The sequence below is a fragment of the Erpetoichthys calabaricus genome, chromosome 18 (genome assembly GCF_900747795.2).
Source record: "Erpetoichthys calabaricus chromosome 18, fErpCal1.3, whole genome shotgun sequence".
Classification (NCBI taxonomy): domain Eukaryota; kingdom Metazoa; phylum Chordata; class Cladistia; order Polypteriformes; family Polypteridae; genus Erpetoichthys; species Erpetoichthys calabaricus.
Genome location: NC_041411.2, coordinates 30,700,347 through 30,721,593, shown reverse-complemented (window position 1 = coordinate 30,721,593; position 21,247 = coordinate 30,700,347). Strand labels below are relative to the sequence as shown.

General features: G+C 40.7%; 1 protein-coding gene across 4 annotated transcripts in view; it reads left to right on the top strand.

Annotated features, from left to right (window-relative positions):
• Positions 1–21,247, top strand: part of cacna2d3a (calcium channel, voltage-dependent, alpha 2/delta subunit 3a) — a 624,026-nt gene that overhangs the window by 195,804 nt on the left and 406,975 nt on the right. For all 4 annotated transcript variants that reach the window (XR_007933861.1, XM_051921047.1, XM_051921048.1 and 1 more), the window contains exon 4: positions 5,250–5,309. Coding sequence is in view for 3 of the 4 variants with exons in the window: in XM_051921047.1 (XP_051777007.1) it covers positions 5,250–5,309 (60 nt within the window). In the remaining variant the exon portion in view is untranslated. The remainder of the gene's footprint in view (positions 1–5,249; positions 5,310–21,247) is intronic.

Here is a 21,247-nt window from a genome sequence, read left to right as displayed (position 1 = left end):
TGAAAATGTTTAATTTCACTAACCAAGCCCCGTGTGTTTTAGCCAATTATTCACCCCTCTACACACTGTTTTATGAATTCGTGTAACTTTTAGTTTGATTAACAACCACTGTAATTAGTACATAAGTTTAATATGTCACTGTGCTCTGTACAAAAAATATTTTATAAATCCACTCACATGTACAGCTAACACAAGGCCACATTTAGCACACAAGGTCTCATCATTTAGAACTGCTAGGCCAGCATTAGAAGACAAGGCAGCGACAACTACAAAAATGGGCATTGTACTATTTCTGTGTGACTGAGTCAGCATGACATTGGATCTTCTTTGCCTTGTTTAGAATGGCATGATTTACCTAAGTAAGGGCCTGCACATAGAGAAAGAGTATAAAGCCTTGGGACATTGCCCGGCACAACTTTGTAGCCGACGGATGGATGGGAGATACCGTCATCTGATCCTGAAAATCCTTCCAGCGCAGAAACAAAAATGGCAGACTGTATACATCGAGCTCTTACTTCAGTGAAATGTCTTGTTATGGGCTTCCTCGTCTATTATACTGCGTAAATCGTCATTAAAGAAAGCTAAGTTATTTCTCCTATGTGATTTCTTACCGCTGTATCACTAAGAGAGGTGTATTGCCTCTTTATAATATATCTATTTAGGTTGAGGTTACTTAAGATGCCACAATTTAAAAAGAACTTATTCCAACCAGGGAGCTTGCGCCCCCTAGACGAAAACAACCACCCATGTGCCACCTTATCAAATGCTTTCTAAAAAACAAGATAAATTATATCACATGTACCACTCTGATCGTAGCCTTTTGCTACTTTCTCATAGAATTCCAGAATATTAGTAAAACGTGACTTCCCTCATCTGAAATCATGCTAACTGTTCTTCACAGGACAAGTTTTTTTCCTTAATAATTAAATGCTTTAATTTACCTGTGATGCATATTAAGCTTATCCACTTACAGGTACTCGGATCCATTTTCACGTCTTTTGGTATTTCCACATTGTGCACATACTTTCAAAAAAGTGAAGTAACTTTTGAAAAAAATGCATTCCTGGATACTCATAAGGTCCCTCATGGTTCAAGCATATAATACCTAAAAGGCAGTGGAGTTTTACAGAGCACCCTCCATGTTGTAAGATATTATTGGGCTTACTTTACATGTAATCCTAGGATGGGATTTAAAAGATACTCCTGACTGGTGTAACAGCAAGTTTAGATTTGGGAGATGAGCTGGATGATGGATAAATGGCTACATGAAGAAAGGAAAGCATGCAGCATTTAGAGAGTAAGAATGTGTAGGGCTGAAAAGTGGGAGTGACATTTTAATTTGTGATTGGATGAGAGATGCCTGACGTACACAAATTTAATATGTGATTGGTGGTAGTCGAAAATATGTTACGCCCACTTTACTCCAGTCTACAACAATATCTACTTGGCACTGCAAGCATCTATGAGTTATGATATGTAGCGATACATGTGCAAAATGGTGATTTGTTGACATATTCACGAAGGCATTAGACAACTACTTCTCTAGTTCACAGAGCATGTAGTGTAAGATTTACTTCTAGTGCTAGAATATACCACACAGAGTACACACCTTTGGGTCCAGCATGCAGCTTGCTAGTGGAAAGTGTTCATATCAAACCTAATAGCTGGTATCTACAACTGGTCAGGCTTTGCACTACTGGAAACTGACCCAGGCAGGTCTTCAATGTAAAGGTCATAAAATACGAGGTGAGACACAAAAATAACCGGATTGGTAAATATATATATTATATATATATATATATATAATGTCGCAATAACGAGACATCACACAGATAAAGGTTTGGGGCAGCCACCCGTATAATGAGGTATCCTGGCTGCAAAGTCGTATTTGCAAAATATAGAGCACTGATGTGCTTACAACAGAGTCCACAACAAGACTGACACATAGGGGAAACAGTTAGACTTTTAAAGGGGAAGACAGGAAGTGAGGTCATATGGGTCTTGCTCAGGATCATCTGCCATAGGTTCAAGCCCGGAGGTGACATCACAAGGGCCGGAGCCGATAAGGTCTTCTTCCATTGGCTCGGTCCCGGAAGTGACGTCATGAGAGCCAGGTGAGATCTCCCAGGAATGGTCTACAGGCAAGGGAAAAAAAAAGTCAGTGCACTCTGCCACATCCCAGCATGCCTCAGAACTGCCTTCCCTCGAGCCCTTTAGCTGCCTCCCATGCGCACGTGTGTGACTATATATATATATATATATATATATATATTTAATGATGAATTACAGCATTCTAAACATTGTCACCTTCTATATACTCCCCCTCTCGCTCCATATGTATCTTCCATTGATTGAAACAGTGCTGGAAGTTTTCTTGCTTGAGGCTCTTCAACAGGCTTCCCGTTTTTGTCTTCACTTCATCCATTGAAGAAAAATTTTTTTTCTTCAGGTCACTTTTGATTTTCGGGAACAAGTAAAAATCACAGGGAGCTAAATCGGGTGAATAGGGAGGATGATCAAGGACAGGAATGTTTTTGTCAGTCAAAAACTGCTTTACAGAAAAAGCTTTGTGCGCGGGAGCGTTGTCTTGTCTTGTCTCACTGGTCGATTTTCTCACCCGACATTGTCGTGGCAACTTGTGTAGCGATTGCTGTGCAAATACTGACCGGGCCATCCACAGGATATACTCACCCAGTCGGCAGTTTGAGAGGACCTGTAGGAGGGACTATAGTTCTATGATTTACATCCGGCCGACCTCCAGACGGTTTTCCAGGAAAGCCCCAAGCCCAGTCCCATTATATTTGTGTCTCACCTCGTAAAGTAGACTAGCAGGAGAGATGACTGGTTATCACAGGCATTAGCACCCACACCATTGTGCTCTCTTTTCCAGAGACTGCATATGTGTGCCATGACACAATGGGGTGACCAATCAGGCTCATGATGACTAATGGTTTCAAACAACCATATAAACTCATACAAATGTACAATTTGAAATGCACTGTATGTGTACCATGTTATATTACACTGATAACTATTTGACCCTCCAGCATTCTGAGCACACCAGAATGTGTCTGCTCTGTTTTGAACATACCTGACAGCGTATCAAAGAAACAAATCTAATAACTTGCATATGAGACCAAGTTACTTCCCTATTTGAATGTTCATGCATATTAAAGATTTGTTTTTCATTAGAATGTATGGAGCACACCTAAAAATATTCTGTTAACACTAATAAAAACAAGTTCCCTGGGACATCTTTGGTGTAAGGTCACAAGAAAAAAATCTCTGTATTGTATTATATGCTGTCAAGTAAAGCATACAAAGTAAAGCTTATAGATAACAACAGTCATCAAGCCATACATGTCACTCCACACCATCACACAAAAGACTCTACTGATCCTTTAATGTCAGTGAGATTCACAATTTTAATCTCATCATAAAAAGTAACTGTGCCACTGCATCGACATCCTAGTCAGTTTGTCACAAGTCTGATATGTATCATCTCAGACATATAAGTCACAGATATCCCGAAAGCAGTTCTCTTATCTCTAAAAAGGCAACTGAGAAAAATGATTTGCATTCACAGCTCTGCTTTGCTGAGTCAGACTAGGTGAAAAAAAATTAAATGCGAAACAAACCTACCACATATAAACCAAGCACCTATTTTCTTGAATTTTTGACAACTATAGCTATAAGTGAGGTTGGCACTGCTGCAGAAGTTAGAATTGACCTACATGATTGACTCTGCAGACACATGGAACAATTTTTCTAAAATATCCCCATACTCTGAGGAGATGGTGTGGAATGGCAAGAACGCCCCAGCAGAAGATTATACTTACTCCTCATTAATTCAGTGCGGCCAATGGCAGCCTTATTGAGGATGTCAAATTCCATGACTTCACTACCAAAATCTTTTGAATATGTAGTAATGGGGAAAAAATACAAAATAAACAATAATAATTAATAAAGTGAAATAAATGCAGGTTGTAGCTGCGTTTACCCAAAATTACCAAAGTTCTGCAGTTTGTTTCATGGGATTCTGGTAATAGCTTGACACGTTGAAATGATTCCACAGACAAAATATCTTCATCTTAAAAGACAGAGAGAGAGGCTAGGAGCATGCGCTGATACAACGCATTGCTGCACCCACCACATGACAAACCAACTCAGGGATCCTAGATTGGGACCCGAGTGACGTTTTTAAAGGCATTAGTAAAAATTCAAGGTAAAACAGTTCACACAAAAATAGAGAAAAAATTGATACAGCAAATAAAGAAAAAGTTCTTGTTTTAGAAAAGTTCTGTTTAAAGCTTATATATCTTGTTTCATTCTTTAAGTTTGCTCATAGAGTTGAACCGTTTCTAAACGATCAGAAGACTGTATGTCTACCCCATTTATAAACTGTAAATGGGTCTTTCTGTCCATGTTAGAAATGGGACCATTCCAAAACACACTGACTTAATTACCACACTTTATTGCAGATATAGCTAAGAACGTTCTATCTCATATTAACTTACAGGGGGGAAAGGTTATACTGTAATCTATAGCTTTGAGAGAAAATTATATTCTATTCAAATTAAGCAAACACTAAGTTTAACTTAAAGCATTAACTTTTTAAGACAGGCTCTTACACAGGTGTTTTATGGGTTAAGAGTTTCAGGATCTTAATGTTTATGTTCTGAAGGGCTAAGAAGGTGTAAGTGCCAAATGCCAGGTATTTTATTATTTTTATACATCTGATTCAATTGGTTTCTCATTCTTATTCGTATTAGTAATAGTAGTAAAGGCAGTAGTTGGACTGTTTTGCACATATTTCCATGAGTTTTATTCTAACTCTTTGAATTTAGTTCCATATTCTAAGGAGTTGATTTGACGATTTTCAAAATGCCCAGTAGTGTAAGTCTGGGTGTATCTGTGTGCAGATGTCCTATCAATGGTTGGTTCCTGTCTTGCAGCCCACATTGTTTGGATAGGTTCCGGACCCTTGTGACCCTGCGTTGGATTAATCAAGTTTGACAGTGTTACATTAGTTGAAGGATTATTCTTTATTTCACAGGCCTGCTTTGTTAATTTTGTAATTGATGCAGAAGTGGAATACTCTTCACATTGTTTAAATAACATGTAAAATCCAAAACAGGCAAAGTCACACTGTGTAAGAAGGAAATAACTGCTACTTAAGAGGCATAGCAGATTTTTTGGCTGTATGCAATATAAAATTGCTAATCTCTGTGAATGTTCTTTCTCCTCAGCGTCTCGTAGAGGCAGCAGAAGAAGCCCACCTGAAGCATGACTATGACCCAGACTTGCAGGTAACCTGAATGCCACTAGAATTTTAAAAGTTTAGGACACTTTAAGCATGCTGAAAGGTTAAATGTGGTGATTAAATGTGAAGACACAAAACCTGCCAGGGTATCCTCCCAGAATGATACTTTCAAGTCCATTGGGTTCATTAATGATTGTTATTCATAATAATATGCAGATAAGGTGCCAGGATAGCTTATTTATTAGCAGCTGGGTGGACTGAATGATTGCATCTTGTTTGTTAAATTTCTTTGTTCTTCTTATTCAGCTGCATTCTATAAATCTGGTACAGTTTTGAGGGCTTTTTAAAATCTGTGCAATTTTTATGCTTAAATTTGGTCCTTACAAATTATCCTTTGGCACGGGAAGTCTTTTAACTTAACAGACAACCAATTCAATATCAAATTTATCTAGCAGTCCATTTTTGTACTGTGAAATAGACAATGAAGAGAGAGCTATAAATATACTTAAATCTGGCAAATGTCTCTGCTTCCTGGATTTTGATTCATTAATTATTGTATTTTGTTTAATTATAACATTACTCAGGAGCAGAGAACGGCGCACCATTTTTAACCTGGCTGCCTTTTTTTTTTTTGCATAAAACAATTGTGAGTGTGCTGGTACGTCAGCCTTTTTTTCTGTATTTTAAATGCACTTAAAATCAGAAAAGATTTTCCTAGCCTGGTGTTAATTCTCCGTTCAATTAATTTTAGGACTCATATCACGGTTGTATCCCAGTTTTAAAATGTCCATGAACTCTATGCCACTGACAAAGTCTTCATTTTGGAAATCATTTAGTGATTTCATCTCAGAAGTGCGCAGTGAGCTGCCATTAAGGAGTGTGTATGAGTGACAGGGCAGATTTTGCCTTTGGCCGTATTCTGGAGTTCTTTTACTTTAAACATAAAATCAAACTTATAAGGTGGGTTAGGGTTAGGGTTAGGAAGTTTCATTTCCTTGTGATGAAGCTACCTTCCCTTTCCAGAAACTGCATTTTTATTTCTACAGTATGAAGATACTGAGCTTGTGGGGTGTTGATACATGTTTCTTTAAATTAGCAGTTGCAGCGGGCAGAATAGTGCCAATGAAGCTTAATATTGTCATACCCCCAAGGAATCTTCTTTTTTAATATAAGAGTATCTTTATTCAACTACTGTGCCGCTTTCACGCCTTTACAAATGTTTCCAGCTGTCTCTAAGATGAAATGCATCTAAAAGCCATAGTTAACTTGACTCACAAGTGCATGGCATTTATGTAAAATGCAGTCTTCGAATTTAACAAATTTCCTACCTTTGGGCTATCAGATACTTTCTGAGGTGGATTATAAGGTTTTGTATAAACACAGCTCAACTAAGAAGTATGCACAATATGTGACATAGGGTACAATGCAGCCACAAGGATATGGCATGGCTGTCAGCACTAATGCTGATAATTCACACATCTTTTCACGTAATTAATAAGATCTGTAATGATTAAAAAATATACAGCATCAAAAAGAAAAAAAAATCCTCCAGTGAAGCGGACTAGATAGTTATTTCAGGTGGATTTATAAATGATCTTTTAGCCAGATCAATGATCTGGATTGTAGAACAGCAGAAACATCCGTGGATAAGCAATGGCTTACAATTCAACCAGCAGGCAGTCAGTCCTTAGAATTAATAAGAGGATACCGAGCAAAATGCATATGATGCTATAGTTAAAATTTTCTGGTGTCAAGAAAATATTCCCAGTAATTAGTATTATGTGAAGTGGTGTAAAATGCTCTGCATGCATATATATATATATATATATATATATATCTCAATAAAGAACAAGACAAAACAAATATAAAGATTTGGGGAAGCCTCCCCGTGTAATGTCTAGAGCAATGCTTTGAAGAACTGAATGAAAAAAACTGTTCCTTTGTAAAAATACATTCGACAGTTTGCAAAGAGATATGATGGAGCTTTTATACAGGAATGAAAATGGCCGGTGGAGGAAGTGGAAGTGACGTCATCAAGCGGAGGAAACATGTGATGTTATCATTTAGTGACCAGAAGTGATGTCATCAGGGGGAGGTTTTGGGCGGAAGTGACAACATCATTGGTCATCAGGGGGAGGAAAAAGTGATGTCATCGGGGGGAAGCCAGAGGCGACGTCATTATCGGAGGCCAGAAGTGATATCATCTGAGTGGAGCCGGAAGTGATGTTGGGAAAAAGGGAAAAGGCATTAGTGCTTGTTTCCAACCAACTATCTTTTGTACTTTCATTCCCGTTTTCGACCCTTTAGCTGCCTCCCAAGTGCACATGTGTGACAATATACAGTATATATATATATATATATATATGGGCTGTCAAAGTTAATGGGTAAACACATGTGATTAGTTTTGATAGGTATACTACATCATTTTTCCTTAATCACGTTAATTGCACTCCTTGCTATTTAAGCCAATTTTTTCCAAACTGAGTGCTGTGACCTCAGCAAAGTTGACATTATTAACAACATCAGTTTCAGTTTTAAAGATTGCCTTTTAATATCCCAGCTTTTAAATAAACACACAGATAACTGAAAATGGCAAACTACAATTGACAAATGACACAAAATCTAATTCATTGACTACCTCTATTTATTGTGAAGTGGATCACATCAGACTACAGACCTCTAAATTTAGTTGAAGATACCGGGCAGAGACACTGTATTCAGCAAGGTCAGACTATTTTCATTGATAGCTTCACATGGGACAATTGTGTCACTTATCAAGGATTTCATTGAAAGTCTGTGCAGTGTCGGCAGCTAAGAAAAGAGGGAAGAAGAGCGAATGCACTAATATATAGCGCCAACCCCTGGCTTGGAGAGTAACTACCATCATCAGAGTCTGCCTCCCAAAAGCACGTGCACATGCGTGACTATATACAGTATGTGAATATATGGTGAATATATATATATATATACACACACCGTATATATATATTAGGGTGATCCACACACCAGAGAAAACAGTTATTTTTAGAAATATGTCTCCACAAGGCTCATTAGGGATAGTTTGAAGAGGCTGCTCCATTCTGAACACTTTATTTGTATTTTTACTGCATACGTTCTCTTACACAGGGCTGTTACGTAAATAGCTAAGATATTACTAAACAGTTAAAAAAAATGAAACAGGGAACATTCAATTACTGAAGTGGAGTCCCCAGAACATTTTAGTAGTAAGTATAATTAATTATAATTAAAATAATATAATTAAGAAGGAGTTTCACAAACATTCTAAAAGTAGAAATTTCTATTTAGCCCTTTTTAATGACAGCATCTGAGCATAAAGAAAGTAAATGATTGTACAAAATCTACAGTGACCACCGTTACCAGACATTCCTCTAAGTCTTAAGCTGATAAATGAATCTGAACAGCTGAAGTTGGAGGATCTGGTAACAGAAAGAACTACATCCTTCATTGATGTAAATATGGAAAAAGGCAAAGAAAGGTTTCTCAAAAAAGCATCAGAACGGCAGACAGATGATCTACTCTTCATTGAGTTTTGTGATCTGTTGGCATGTATGATAATAGTGTAAAATACAGCTGAAAGAGGAATAATAACTCTCATCGAAAAGTACAATGACATACTGACAAAGGACAAGGAACAGAAACTGTTTATTTTTTGACTGGTCACAAGCTATCACTAGAATTTTTCCAGGTTCATCAAAAACAGTACTAAAGTTGCAGACCTACAAGTACGGAACAGTTGTCTGCTCTTCAGCTCAGGTGACATAAAATTTGCTAAAAGAAATTACCTTTACATGTTGTTTATTTTCGTTAAAGTTTTGTGTGTTTGTTATAAATATGATAAAGAATAAAACTGGGCTTTTTTGGATCACACAAATATATATATATATATTTTGATGCCCAAGGACATGTACAGCCACCCTGGCGGGACACAGGTGTTAGTCCACACAGCACACGGTTTATTAACACTGTTGCCTTCACAGCACACAAACACAAACAACACAGTCCCTATTGCCGCCAGTCCTTCCACCTCCACTCCTCCTCCAGAGCTTTGTCTTCCTCCTCCCAACTCCAGCCATTGAGTGGTGGGGGCTGGCTCCTTTAATAGGGCACCCGGAAGGAGTCCAGATGCCCAACAAGCTTTTTCCTGCAGCACTTCCATTTGTGGTAGAAATGCTGCCAATTAGGGCCTGTAAAAACCCAGGTACCCCCTGGCAGTGGCCACGGGACCCAGCAGGGTTGAGCTTCCATGCAAACAACCCGTGGCCCCTCTGCAAGCCAAGGGGGCTGCCCTGTGTCAATCTGGAGGAGAAACGGTCTTGCAAATACTCTCTGTATACTGTGACTCACTGTGATGTACCAGTCCTTAAAACAATGCCATGCACTGGGTACTCGGTATTCAGTAAGCAAAGAAGCTCCCTCAGTTCCACATGGGTCTGTCTATTGTTTGTATTTCATTATGAAATTTGTAGAGTGGACACTTCTTTTAATTACCACTGGATACTGTTTAACTGCTGTCTATTATGATCAAAATATGAAAAGAAAAAAAAATTGTCTATAGTACTTTTTCTGTTAATGGTATCAATGTTTCAGATTCCTGTTATCACAAATTTCCTTAAGGCTAAAAATAGCCCTCTTTGCCATCTGTGCACCTACATAATTGTGCAGAACAAAAGGGTGCTGATGATTTGCCTAGACAGGTCATTGCAGAGACAAATTGTATTTCTGAATGCACCAGAAGAAGGGAGAGACAAAAATCAAAGGTAAAATAAGGTGCTGAAGTCAAGAAGTTGAGAGATCAGACAGAAAACTAAACAACCAAACCCAATACATAAATCAAAGATGATGTCAAAATAACATGCAAGAATTAGTATCACTGAAATTAATTTTATTTTCACTAACTCCTAACACCACCAAAGACATATTTAAGAAAGAATCCAGAATCGTTGACACCAGGAGGAGCATTTTAGTGTTGAGATCAGGAGTCACAAACATGATTAAATGCGTGTGAGGCTCCTAAGAGGACCAATAAGGCAAGTCATGCACCCACCCAAAATCCAGTTTCTTCACATTGCTAACTGCTTGCTTTTGACCTTGTAGGCCCCAAACAAGGAGAGCTGGGAAAATAACTATAAAAGTCTCAAAATATAAAAACAGCTTCGTAAGAGGTGGGATGACCATAAAACCCTGGCATGTATACAAAAGAACAAAGACCTTTTTGCAAATATAAATGAAAGATTTATTAAAATAGTAAATACAGCAAAAATGCCTAAAAAGAGCAACAAGGGACAAACAGGAGTTTGCTCAAAAGATTAAAAAGAGGGAAAAAGACCCAAAACTAAAATCTGTAATCATGATATTTAAAAAGAAGCAACAAAGTCAGAGAAACAAAAAAAATCTAAAGAAAACAGCAATTCAATAACTAGAAAGAGTCTCAATGATGTAGTGGTATGAGCTTACTGTGGTTTGGCTGTAAGAGGGTCTCAAATGTGCTGATGTCAGGGTGGCTTCACTTCCCAGGGTTCCCCTTCCAGAAACACAAGAAATGGAAGCTCATTTAAAATTATAGCATATACTAATAAACATAACAGAAAATACAAAAAAATATGAGACATAGCATCTAAATAAACAATAACAATAAAATGCATACATTTAGACTGATACATAACAACAACCTTATGGGTGATGATATCTTTGTGTGCCACTTTCTGGTGTCATTTGCTGGCAACTGAATGCCATTGTTAAGCTTAAGATGGCTGCCAGAGTCAGAATAAAATAACAAAATGGTAGTGACTGTGACAACCAAAATGGCAATAAAAATAAAAACAAAATTAGTAAATGCTTATAATGGGCAAACTTAGAAAAGTTTTTTTTTTGTTATAAAAGTAAAGTTAAATAAATTGCAGCTACATGAATAAAAGGTAAAGTACCACTTCCGGTTAGTGGAACTAACTGTACTCATTTGTCGGTAAAGATATTTTCACTATGCATTTCTCAGTCCTCTCTTTTCTCTGTGCCTTTTTTGTCCCAGCCACTTTTGTTAGTGTGCCAATATTTGGGTCTTAAGAATATGGATGAGGACATCAGGACCCAGGTAACTGCTGGATACACTGTGCACTATTAGTTTAACATCATAGTCCACTCTTGTTAGAAGTCATCAAGCTATCCAGTGCTTAAACTTTTCTTGGAGCCAAGCCATCTTATTCTGATGAGGCGCTACCTTCTTCTTCCTTTACAGATGTTTGTTTGTAGAAGTTAATCAGCTTTCAAAGTCCAACTAAGTTCTATTTTTTTCTAATACAATATGCTTCGTCCTTTCTCCCATAGTAAGGTTTGTATTTGTCTGGGTTCATTAGGCTACTAGATAAAAGAATATATTTTCCAAGAGCATATCACCCATGTAAATTATAAAATCTCCTTCTTCTGTGTTTCTGGTGTAATTACTTCCAGGCAACTATTTATAAACATGGGGTCAATTGTGCCCTGGCGATATTCCTTCCTCCTCATCAGTATGGTTGTATAGATTATTCATGCCTGTGCCACAACGTTATCTTTATTTGGATGTTGGTAGGATTCTTTCTACATCCATCCATCCATCCATTGTCTCCCGCTTATCCGAGGTCGGGTCGCGGGGGCAGCAGCTTGAGCAGAGATGCCCAGACTTCCCTCTCCCCGGCCACTTCTTCTAGCTCTTCCGGGAGAATCCCAAGGCGTTCCCAGGCCAGTCGAGAGACATAGTCCCTCCAGCGTGTCCTGGGTCTTCCCCGGGGCCTCCTCCCAGTTGGACGTGCCTGGAACACCTCACCAGGGAGGCGTCCAGGAGGCATCCTGATCAGATGCCCGAGCCACCTCATCTGACTCCTCTCAATGCGGAGGAGCAGCGGCTCTACTCTGAGCCCCTCCCGGATGACTGAGCTTCTCACCCTATCTTTAAGGGAAAGCCCAGACACCCTGCGGAGGAAACTCATTTCAGCCGCTTGTATTCGCGATCTCGTTCTTTCGGTCACTACCCATAGCTCATGACCATAGGTGAGGGTAGGAACATAGATCGACTGGTAAATTGAGAGCTTCGCCTTGCGGCTCAGCTCCTTTTTCACCACGACAGACCGATGCAACGCCCCGCATTACTGCGGATGCCGCACCGATCCGCCTGTCGATCTCACGCTCCATTCTTCCCTCACTCGTGAACAAGACCCCGAGATACTTGAACTCCTCCACTTGGGGCAGGATCTCGCTACCAACCCTGAGAGGGCACTCCACCCTTTTCCGGTTGAGGACCATGGTCTCGGATTTGGAGGTGCTGATTCTCATCCCAGCCGCTTCACACTCGGCTGCGAACCGATCCAGAGAGAGCTGAAGATCACGGCCTGATGAAGCAAACAGGACAACATCATCTGCAAAAAGCAGTGACCCAATCCTGAGCCCACCAAACCGGACCCCCTCAACACCCTGGCTGCGCCTAGAAATTCTGTCCATAAAAGTTATGAACAGAATCGGTGACAAAGGGCAGCCCTGGCGGAGTCCAACTCTCACTGGAAACGGGTTCGACTTACTGCCGGCAATGCGGACCAAGCTCTGGCACCGATCGTACAGGGACTGAACAGCCCTTATCAGGGGGGCCAGTACCCCATACTCTCGGAGTACCCCCCACAGGATTCCCCGAGGGACACGGTCGAATGCCTTTTCTAAGTCCACAAAACACATGTAGACTGGTTGGGCAAACTCCCATGCACCCTCCAGGACCCTGCTAAGGGTATAGAGCTGGTCCACTGTTCCGCGACCAGGACGAAAACCACACTGTTCCTCCTGAATCCGAGGCTCGACTATCCGACGGACCCTCCTCTCCAGGACCCCTGAATAGACTTTTCCAGGGAGGCTGAGGAGTGTGATCCCTCTGTAGTTGGAACACACCCTCCGATCCCCTTTCTTAAAGAGGGGGACCACCACCCCGGTCTGCCAATCCAGAGGCACTGTCCCTGATGTCCATGCGATGTTGCAGAGGCGTGTCAGCCAAGACAGTCCTACAACATCCAGAGCCTTGAGGAACTCCGGGCGTATCTCATCCACCCCCGGGGCCCTGCCACCAAGGAGTTTTTTGACCACCTCGGTGACCTCAGTCCCAGAGATGGGGGAGCCCACCTCTGAGTCCCCAGGCTCTGCTTCCTCATTGGAAGGCATGTTAATGGGATTGAGGAGGTCTTCGAAGTATTCCCCCCCACCGACCCACAACGTCCCGAGTCGAGGTCAGCAGCGCACCATCCCCACCATATACAGTGTTGACACTGCACTGCTTCCCCTTCCTGAGACGCCGGATGGTGGACCAGAATCTCCTCGAAGCCGTCCGAAAGTCATTCTCCATGGCCTCCCCAAACTCCTCCCACGCCCGAGTTTTTGCCTCAGCAACCACCAAAGCCGCATTCTGCTTGGCCTGCCGGTACCTATCAGCTGCCTCCGGGGTCCCACAGGACAAAAGGGTCCTGTAGGACTCCTTCTTCAGCTTGACGGCATCCTTCACCGCCGGTGTCCACCAGCGGGTTCGGGGATTGCCGCCACGACAGGCACCGACCACCTTACGGCCACAGCTCCGGTCAGCTGCCTCAACAATAGAGGCACGGAACATGGCCCATTCGGACTCAATGTCCCCCACCTCCCTCGGGATGTGGTCGAAGTTCTGCCGGAGGTGGGAGTTGAAGCTACTTCTGACAGGGGGCTCTGCCAGACGTTCCCAGCAGACCCTCACAACACGTTTGGGCCTACCACGCCTGACCGGCATCCTCCCCCACCATCGAAGCCAACTCACCACCAGGTGGTGATCAGTTGACAGCTCCGCCCCTCTCTTCACCCGAGTGTCCAAGACATGTAGCCGCAAGTCCGACGACACAACCACAAAGTCGATCATCGAACTGAGGCCTAGGGTGTCCTGGTGCCAAGTGCACATATGAACACCCCTATGCTCGAACATGGTGTTCGTTATGGACAATCCGTGACGAGCACAGAAGTCCAATAACAAAACACCGCTCGGGTTCAGATCAGGGGGGCCATTCCTCCCAATCACGCCCTTCCAGGTCTCACTGTCATTGCCCACGTGAGCATTGAAGTCTCCCAGCAGAACGAGGGAGTCCCCAGAAGGTATGCCCTCTAGCACCCCCTCCAGGGACTCCAAAAAGGGTGGGTACTCCGAACTGCTGTTCGGTGCATACGCACAAACAACAGTTAGGACCCGTCCCCCCACCCGAAGGCGAAGGGAGGCTACCCTCTCGTCCACCGGGGTAAACCCCAATGTACAGGCTCCAAGTTGGGGGGCAATAAGTATACCCACACCTGCTCGGCGCCTCTCACCGGGGGCAACTCCAGAGTGGTAGAGAGTCCAGCCCCTCTCAAGGAGATTGGTTCCAGAGTCCAAGCTGTGCGTCGAGGTGAGCCCAACTATATCTAGCCGGAACCTCTCAACTTCGCGCACTAGCTCAGGCTCCTTCCCCTTCAGAGAGGTGACATTCCACGTCCCAAGAGCCAGTTTCTGTAGCCGAGGATCGGACCGCCAAGGTCCCCGCCTTCGGCCACCACCCAACTCACACTGCACCCGACCTCCTTGGCCCCTCCCATAGGTGGTGAGCCCATGGGAAGGGGGACCCACGTTGCCTCTTCGGGCTGTGCCCGGCCGAGCCCCATGGGTGCAGGCCCGGCCACCAGGCGCTCGCCATTGAGCCCCACCTCCAGGCCTGGCTCCAGAGTGGGGCCCCGGTGACCCGCGTCCGGGCAAGGGAAAACGCCGTCCAAAATGGTTTTTCTTCATAGGAGGTTTGTTTAACCGCTCTTTGTCTCATCCCTCACCTAGGACCAGTTTGCCTTGGGTGGCCCTACCAGGGGCATAAAGCCCCGGACAACAGAGCTCCTAGGATCATTGGGACACGCAAACCCCTCCACCACGATAAGGTGACGGTTAAAGGAGGGGTTCTTTCTACATTTACACCTACATCTTTGGCTCCAACCTGACATTCCTCTGCAAAATAAGTTAAATTAAAAGCACTTTGAATAGGTATTCCAAGCTGCTTAAGGCCATGTCACATTAGATGACTTTTCTAGTGGTTTTCATTCATAGCCTTCATTTAAGTAATTTTAGTGAGTCGGAGGCAGTCTGTGGCACACTCCCGTGAAGGCCAGTCGCATAGTCTAACATGCCCAGCTACTCACTCCAGCATGTCCACGACTTGCCCCAACAAAATCAAACATATCTGACTTTTTCTTTAGTCGTAGGGGTCGGCAATTTGTGCTTGAGAGATGACAAAGAAAGAATACTAACACGGAGGTACAATGCCTATAAATGCAACAATGAGGAATACGGAATGCAAGTGTTTTGGATTTCACAAACAGAGCAGAAGTTGATGTGTGATGTTTTGTTTTATACATACCATGACAGAATGCAAAAAAATGAAAAAATGGGCAGACTGTGGCTGAACTCATCGTACTTTTTAACCCTTTGTACAGAGCCTACTATTTCAGCGACACAAAGGTGTAAACAGAACTGTGCTGGAAATTTGGTGCACAGTCACGTAATTGCTCAGCAATTTTCAGTCATGTAAATTGATTTGAACCAGTGACAAGATCAGCAACTTTAGTTGGCAAGTGTGACGTCCCCCTTGACTGGAAGTCGCGTATAAAGCTTCACATTAGGCTGATGTCATATTATGTGACTTCTAGCTGTCAAACTACGTGACTGACCTTCACAGGAGCGTACAGGTGACCTGCCTCTGACTTGCTAATATTATATGCCATGGAAAATTGCTGGAAAAGTCATCCAGTGAGGCATAGGTTTTAGCTGCTAAACATTTTATTTTTTTTCCGGGTTGGAAGTCTTCAAGGAATGCTCTCACCATTTCAGCCAGTAAGTCATTTTGTCCTGAAAAAGGTCGAGGCAGGAACAAATCTGGATAGGGTGCCAGTCCATCACAGGGCAAACACACACACTCCAACCATACAGTATCACCAATCTATGTAACCTGCATGTCCTTGGACTGTGGGAGGAAACCGGAGCACCTAGTGGAAACCCATGCAGACATGGGGTTGAACATGCAAATTCCACGCAGGGAGGACCCAGGACATGAACCCCGGTCTCCTTACTGCAAGACAGCACTGCTACCATTGCGCCACTGTCCTGTCCCACTCTCATCACTTGCTGAATTCAATTGTAAAAACTGATATAATCTGAATGCACAGAAAGCATATGAAAAAGCCTCTAAATAATATACAGTGAACTCAGAGCACATGTTCTGAGCAATAATCATATCTAGAACTGTTCGTTCAATAAACATAAATCTCCTGCCGTGATGGACTCTCTCAAAAGAACAAGGTGCTCCATTTCCTACTACATAAACTCAACATTTTTTTTTACTAAGTTTCTTGTAAGTCTTGTTTGTATTGAGATAGATAGATAGATAGATAGATAGATAGATAGATAGATAGATAGATAGATAGATAGATAGATAGATAGATAGATAGATAGATAGATAGATAGATACTTTATTAATCCCAAGGGGAAATTCACAATCACTATCAGTACAGTTCAGTTGTTGACAGTTTTACATCTGCAAGTAGTCAATATTCAAAAACTATCAGCAAAAGTGGTGGCTTACTTCTTTGAAAAGATTGAGGATCCTTCCACTGGTTTATTCTGTTTGCCAAATACATGTGAAAGAAATGCTAATTAATCTCTTACAAATATGCTTCAGTAGGATGGTAAATTCTGCTTTTGTTTATGGGATGTTGCTTTGTTACAGGGCAGGGATGTTAATGTTCCTTTAATTATTAACTGTTAGTAATTATAAAGAGATGCTAATTAGCCCTGCCAGCAAAATTAAATATAATCCTTTTGTGGGGTTAAGTATATTTCTTCTGCGGTTCAACATGTATTTTGCTTACAGGGATTTTAGATTCCTTTGCTTATCTTCTCTTTCCAGCACTGTTTTCTTTTTCCTATGGGGAATAGAAAATAAAAGTTGTTTTTATTTCATAATATTTCTGTACAATTTGAAATAAATTAGCTGGTTTATTAACGCCAATACATATCCTGTTCCTCTTTGAGTAACCACTGCAGAAGCCAAACTGGCAACAGTCAAAGCAACATGCAGTAGGCCAAGCAGCAGAGGAACACACTTTATTATTCCCTAATGCATTGACACAAACTTTTGTTTACAAGAATGTAGTCATTTACATCCCCCTCAGACCCTTATTGTGTCTTGAAGGCACATTGAATGCAATTACAAGCTGATTTATGGAGTGCCATGTGCAATTTCATGCAGATGTTGAAAACGTCAGAACTGAAGCCGAAGCTGCTGGAAAGCGTGGAAAAGTTTAAAGCCAGCAGCTGTACAGTCTCAACTACTTATGGAATTTGAGTAGCTTTAAACATTAGACGCATGAAATGTTTCTTTCTATTAAATAATAAAACAAAAGGCACATTTCTTCATTTTGCCATTATGCAGAGGCAGAATACATGTAGAAATGTTCAAATTTTCTTTGTATTTATTCAAAGTAGAAGTATGTGCTGTAGCTATATTGTTATTAGTAGTGACATCCATTTCTAGCCATGTGATCACTAATGTCATGACATTTGACATCATTTGAAGATATTATTACAACCAGGCGTGGCTGGCCCTAAAGATTTGGACATAAAGACTTAATCAATTGCATGTTCTGATGTATGACTTTCCCACCAATACTGAGTGAAGTGTTAGATATTCACTATGCTATCCTAAAGATGAGTTACACATAACATAAGATACTGTAATTAAAGCCATTTAATCCATTTCAAGATCACCAAGGTTCTGTGTCTTTAAGGATTAGCATCAAGTGGAAGGAATGAAACAACCTTCAGAAACGGGGAGGCAGTTGACTACAAAGTTCAGTCATTCACAGGCAAACTCTCATCATGGGCCAATTTAGAATCACCAATTAACACTTCACGCGGATATGGAAACTGAACCTGGGATACTAACTCTACGAAGCAGCAGCACTAACCACCGCTCCAGTGTGTCATCTTAAAGGCGACATATAAAGGATGATCACGTTTTGCATTGGAAATTTGATCTTACTGAACCCTAGCAGTCTGGAGCTGATGCTCTGTTGAGGCCAGAATTGTGTATTTTTCAAAAAACAGATTTTCTACATTATATATTATAATATCTATAGATATTAACAAAGTTGTAAATGGTACACTGAAGCCCAAAAGACCTGTTGGGATAGAAAATTTAAAATCATGGACGCCACATATTTTGTTCTTTTTCTTCTTCTAGTATGTGAGCCAATCATGTGATTTCCCCGTGATGGGAGAACACTTGACATCTTTATATATGTGGTACTTCTCAATACCACCAAGGATTGGCTACTTGGCTGCAGTTCTAAAGAGAAAAATTAAGCCACGGAAGGGAGAAAATTTTGGAATTAACCAAAGTCCATTTCTAAAAAACTGTTTAATGAGACTGTTCTGCAATCATCAATTTAGGATATTCTGCATATTATTTGTTTAAGTATATATCTGCTTCTGACTGTGTAACTCTAGCTGACGTGCCTGATGTATGCCAGTATAATGGGTTAAGGTAAGAAAGGAAATATGTTTGTATTTTTCAGATGTTGACAACTTTGTCGTTGCTGGTTGAAATGCTAGTGTGACATCCGTCATCTGCTCTACCTCTCTGTAAATTTCTCTGCTCTCACGAGTCGATATGATTCCATAATTGTGCCAACTCCTTGCTGTGTTGGAACCTCGGACACTAGTTCTTTATATTTCACTGGTTTAGTGTGGTCGTAAGAATAGATGTTTAATCCTACATTAATAAACATATTGGCTTTTTTAAACAATTGAATCCATGAACCACGGAAAGCATCTACAATAGAGGGGCCTGGCGCAGCAATGTGGAACAATGAAATAATTCAACATAACAATATTTAGAATTTAAGCCCAAAGAGTCAAAATCAAAAATGATGAGTACCAGGAGAATGTGTACCATTACGGTGTAAACAAGTAAAAAGTCCAATATCTGAGAAAAGGTTTAAAACTTTGAATAATTTTTAAAACCGAAACAAGAAACAAAGACTCAAGTCATATAAATATGCCAAAAGTTCTACCATTAACTAGTAATCTAACGAAAAGCAACCTACTGTATCATCCTTTGTTTATTCCAAAAGCTTAGATGTCAGTGGCTACATGCTGAAATCTTGAAAATTGAAAATCTGCCTCTCCCTTTCGTTCACTGATGAAGAAACCTCTGTTTCATTCAAGCGCACAGCATTGCAGGATTGACATCTTCCTTGCTGACATTTAATGCAGAGCTTTCAGGAAGTAATAGTTAATAATATTTTAGCAAAAATTAATATATTTTGCACATTTTGATCATACTAATAGATATTAGACATGTGGATTATGTAACATGAGTTACATGTGACGTTTTTTCTTTTTTCCATTGATCTCCTATTGACGCCACTAAGTTTGAATATTGAATATTTAATTTCTCCACTAAAACATGAGATTAAAAATTTTTCTTGTCCACCACTACAAAATATATGGGGTAAGTACTGTAACTAATGTCATTTTTGGGTGAAGTATTGCTTTAAATAGCCCATCATGTTGCTACCAACCAGAAAATGTTACAGGATGGCTGTGCCCATCAAAAGCCAACTTAACATTGACAAATAAACTGATATTATAAGTAATAAAATAATAATAGTTTAAAAACATTTACTAATGAAAATGTGAGAAAATTGAATTGGCAAGAGTTGGCCTGTTGAGACTAGCATTGAAACTTTAGATTCTTTATAAAAAAAAATTTTTTTAAGTATCGTTGAGGAGAGTCTAACAGTCAGTGCTAAAACCTTTGGCTTTATTTGAGGATAATTATTTTTTGGTGCTTTTCCTTTAGACATTTCTTTTAGCTTATCCCTAACAAAACTAATAATTTCCTGGTCCTTTATTTATTAAAACTATATTAAAATTATAAATTCTTTAGGCTCACCATTTCAAATATTGACACAACAAACAGAAGGACCAATGGTATAGCTAAAATTTGATTGGCTGTTGTGCAAACACATAAACTGGCTACCATCATATGAAATTAAATTAAATCCAATTAAAAAAGGGCCACCATCAATTAGATTTATCGAGCATTTAAGCTATGTAAAGGGGCAATAGTCAAAAATATTCTATCTAATCTAATCTAATGCAATCCAATTAAGCTTTATGGAGCTGGGTGAATGATAAAATCATTAACCTTTTCATTCCAATGTCAAGTAGGCTAAGCATGATAATAACAAACCCTTGTGAAACAACAACCATGAAGTCACTGTAAGCCCACAGCCCCATGGTCCCAGTGTCAATGCCTCACCCACCTAGCCTGTAGTTATGCCATTGAGAAGAATACAAGTCTGTGCCTCTTTAATAATAATAATAATAATAATAATAATAATAATAATAATAATAATAATAATAATTGATTGCAGTTATATAGCATTTTTCTAACCTACTCAAAGCACTTTACATAGATAGTGGGGAGCCATTCTTTCACCAGTATGTTCACTACACATTAGCTATTAGTAGTTGAAATAATGAAAGATGTTGTTAGTAAGTGAGGGACAGGGGATGATTAAAGGGCTAGAATGACCAGGCTGTGGTGCGCAATTTAGCCAGGACATCAGGACATACCCTACTCTTTTCGATAGACCAAAGAGAATCAGGCTTTGAATCTCATCCAAAGAAAGCACCAATATTTACAATACAATATCCCTGTCACTGCACTGGGATCCACACATAGACCACAGGGTAAGAAGCCCATGATGGCCTCACCAACACCCCTTCCAGCAGCAACCTAAGCTTGTCCTAGATAGTCTTCCGTCCAAGTACTGGCAAGTCCAAAACATGCTTGGCGTTAGGTGGATTACCCCCTCTAAAACGCAAGAGGTATGGCAAAGTCAAAAGACAGT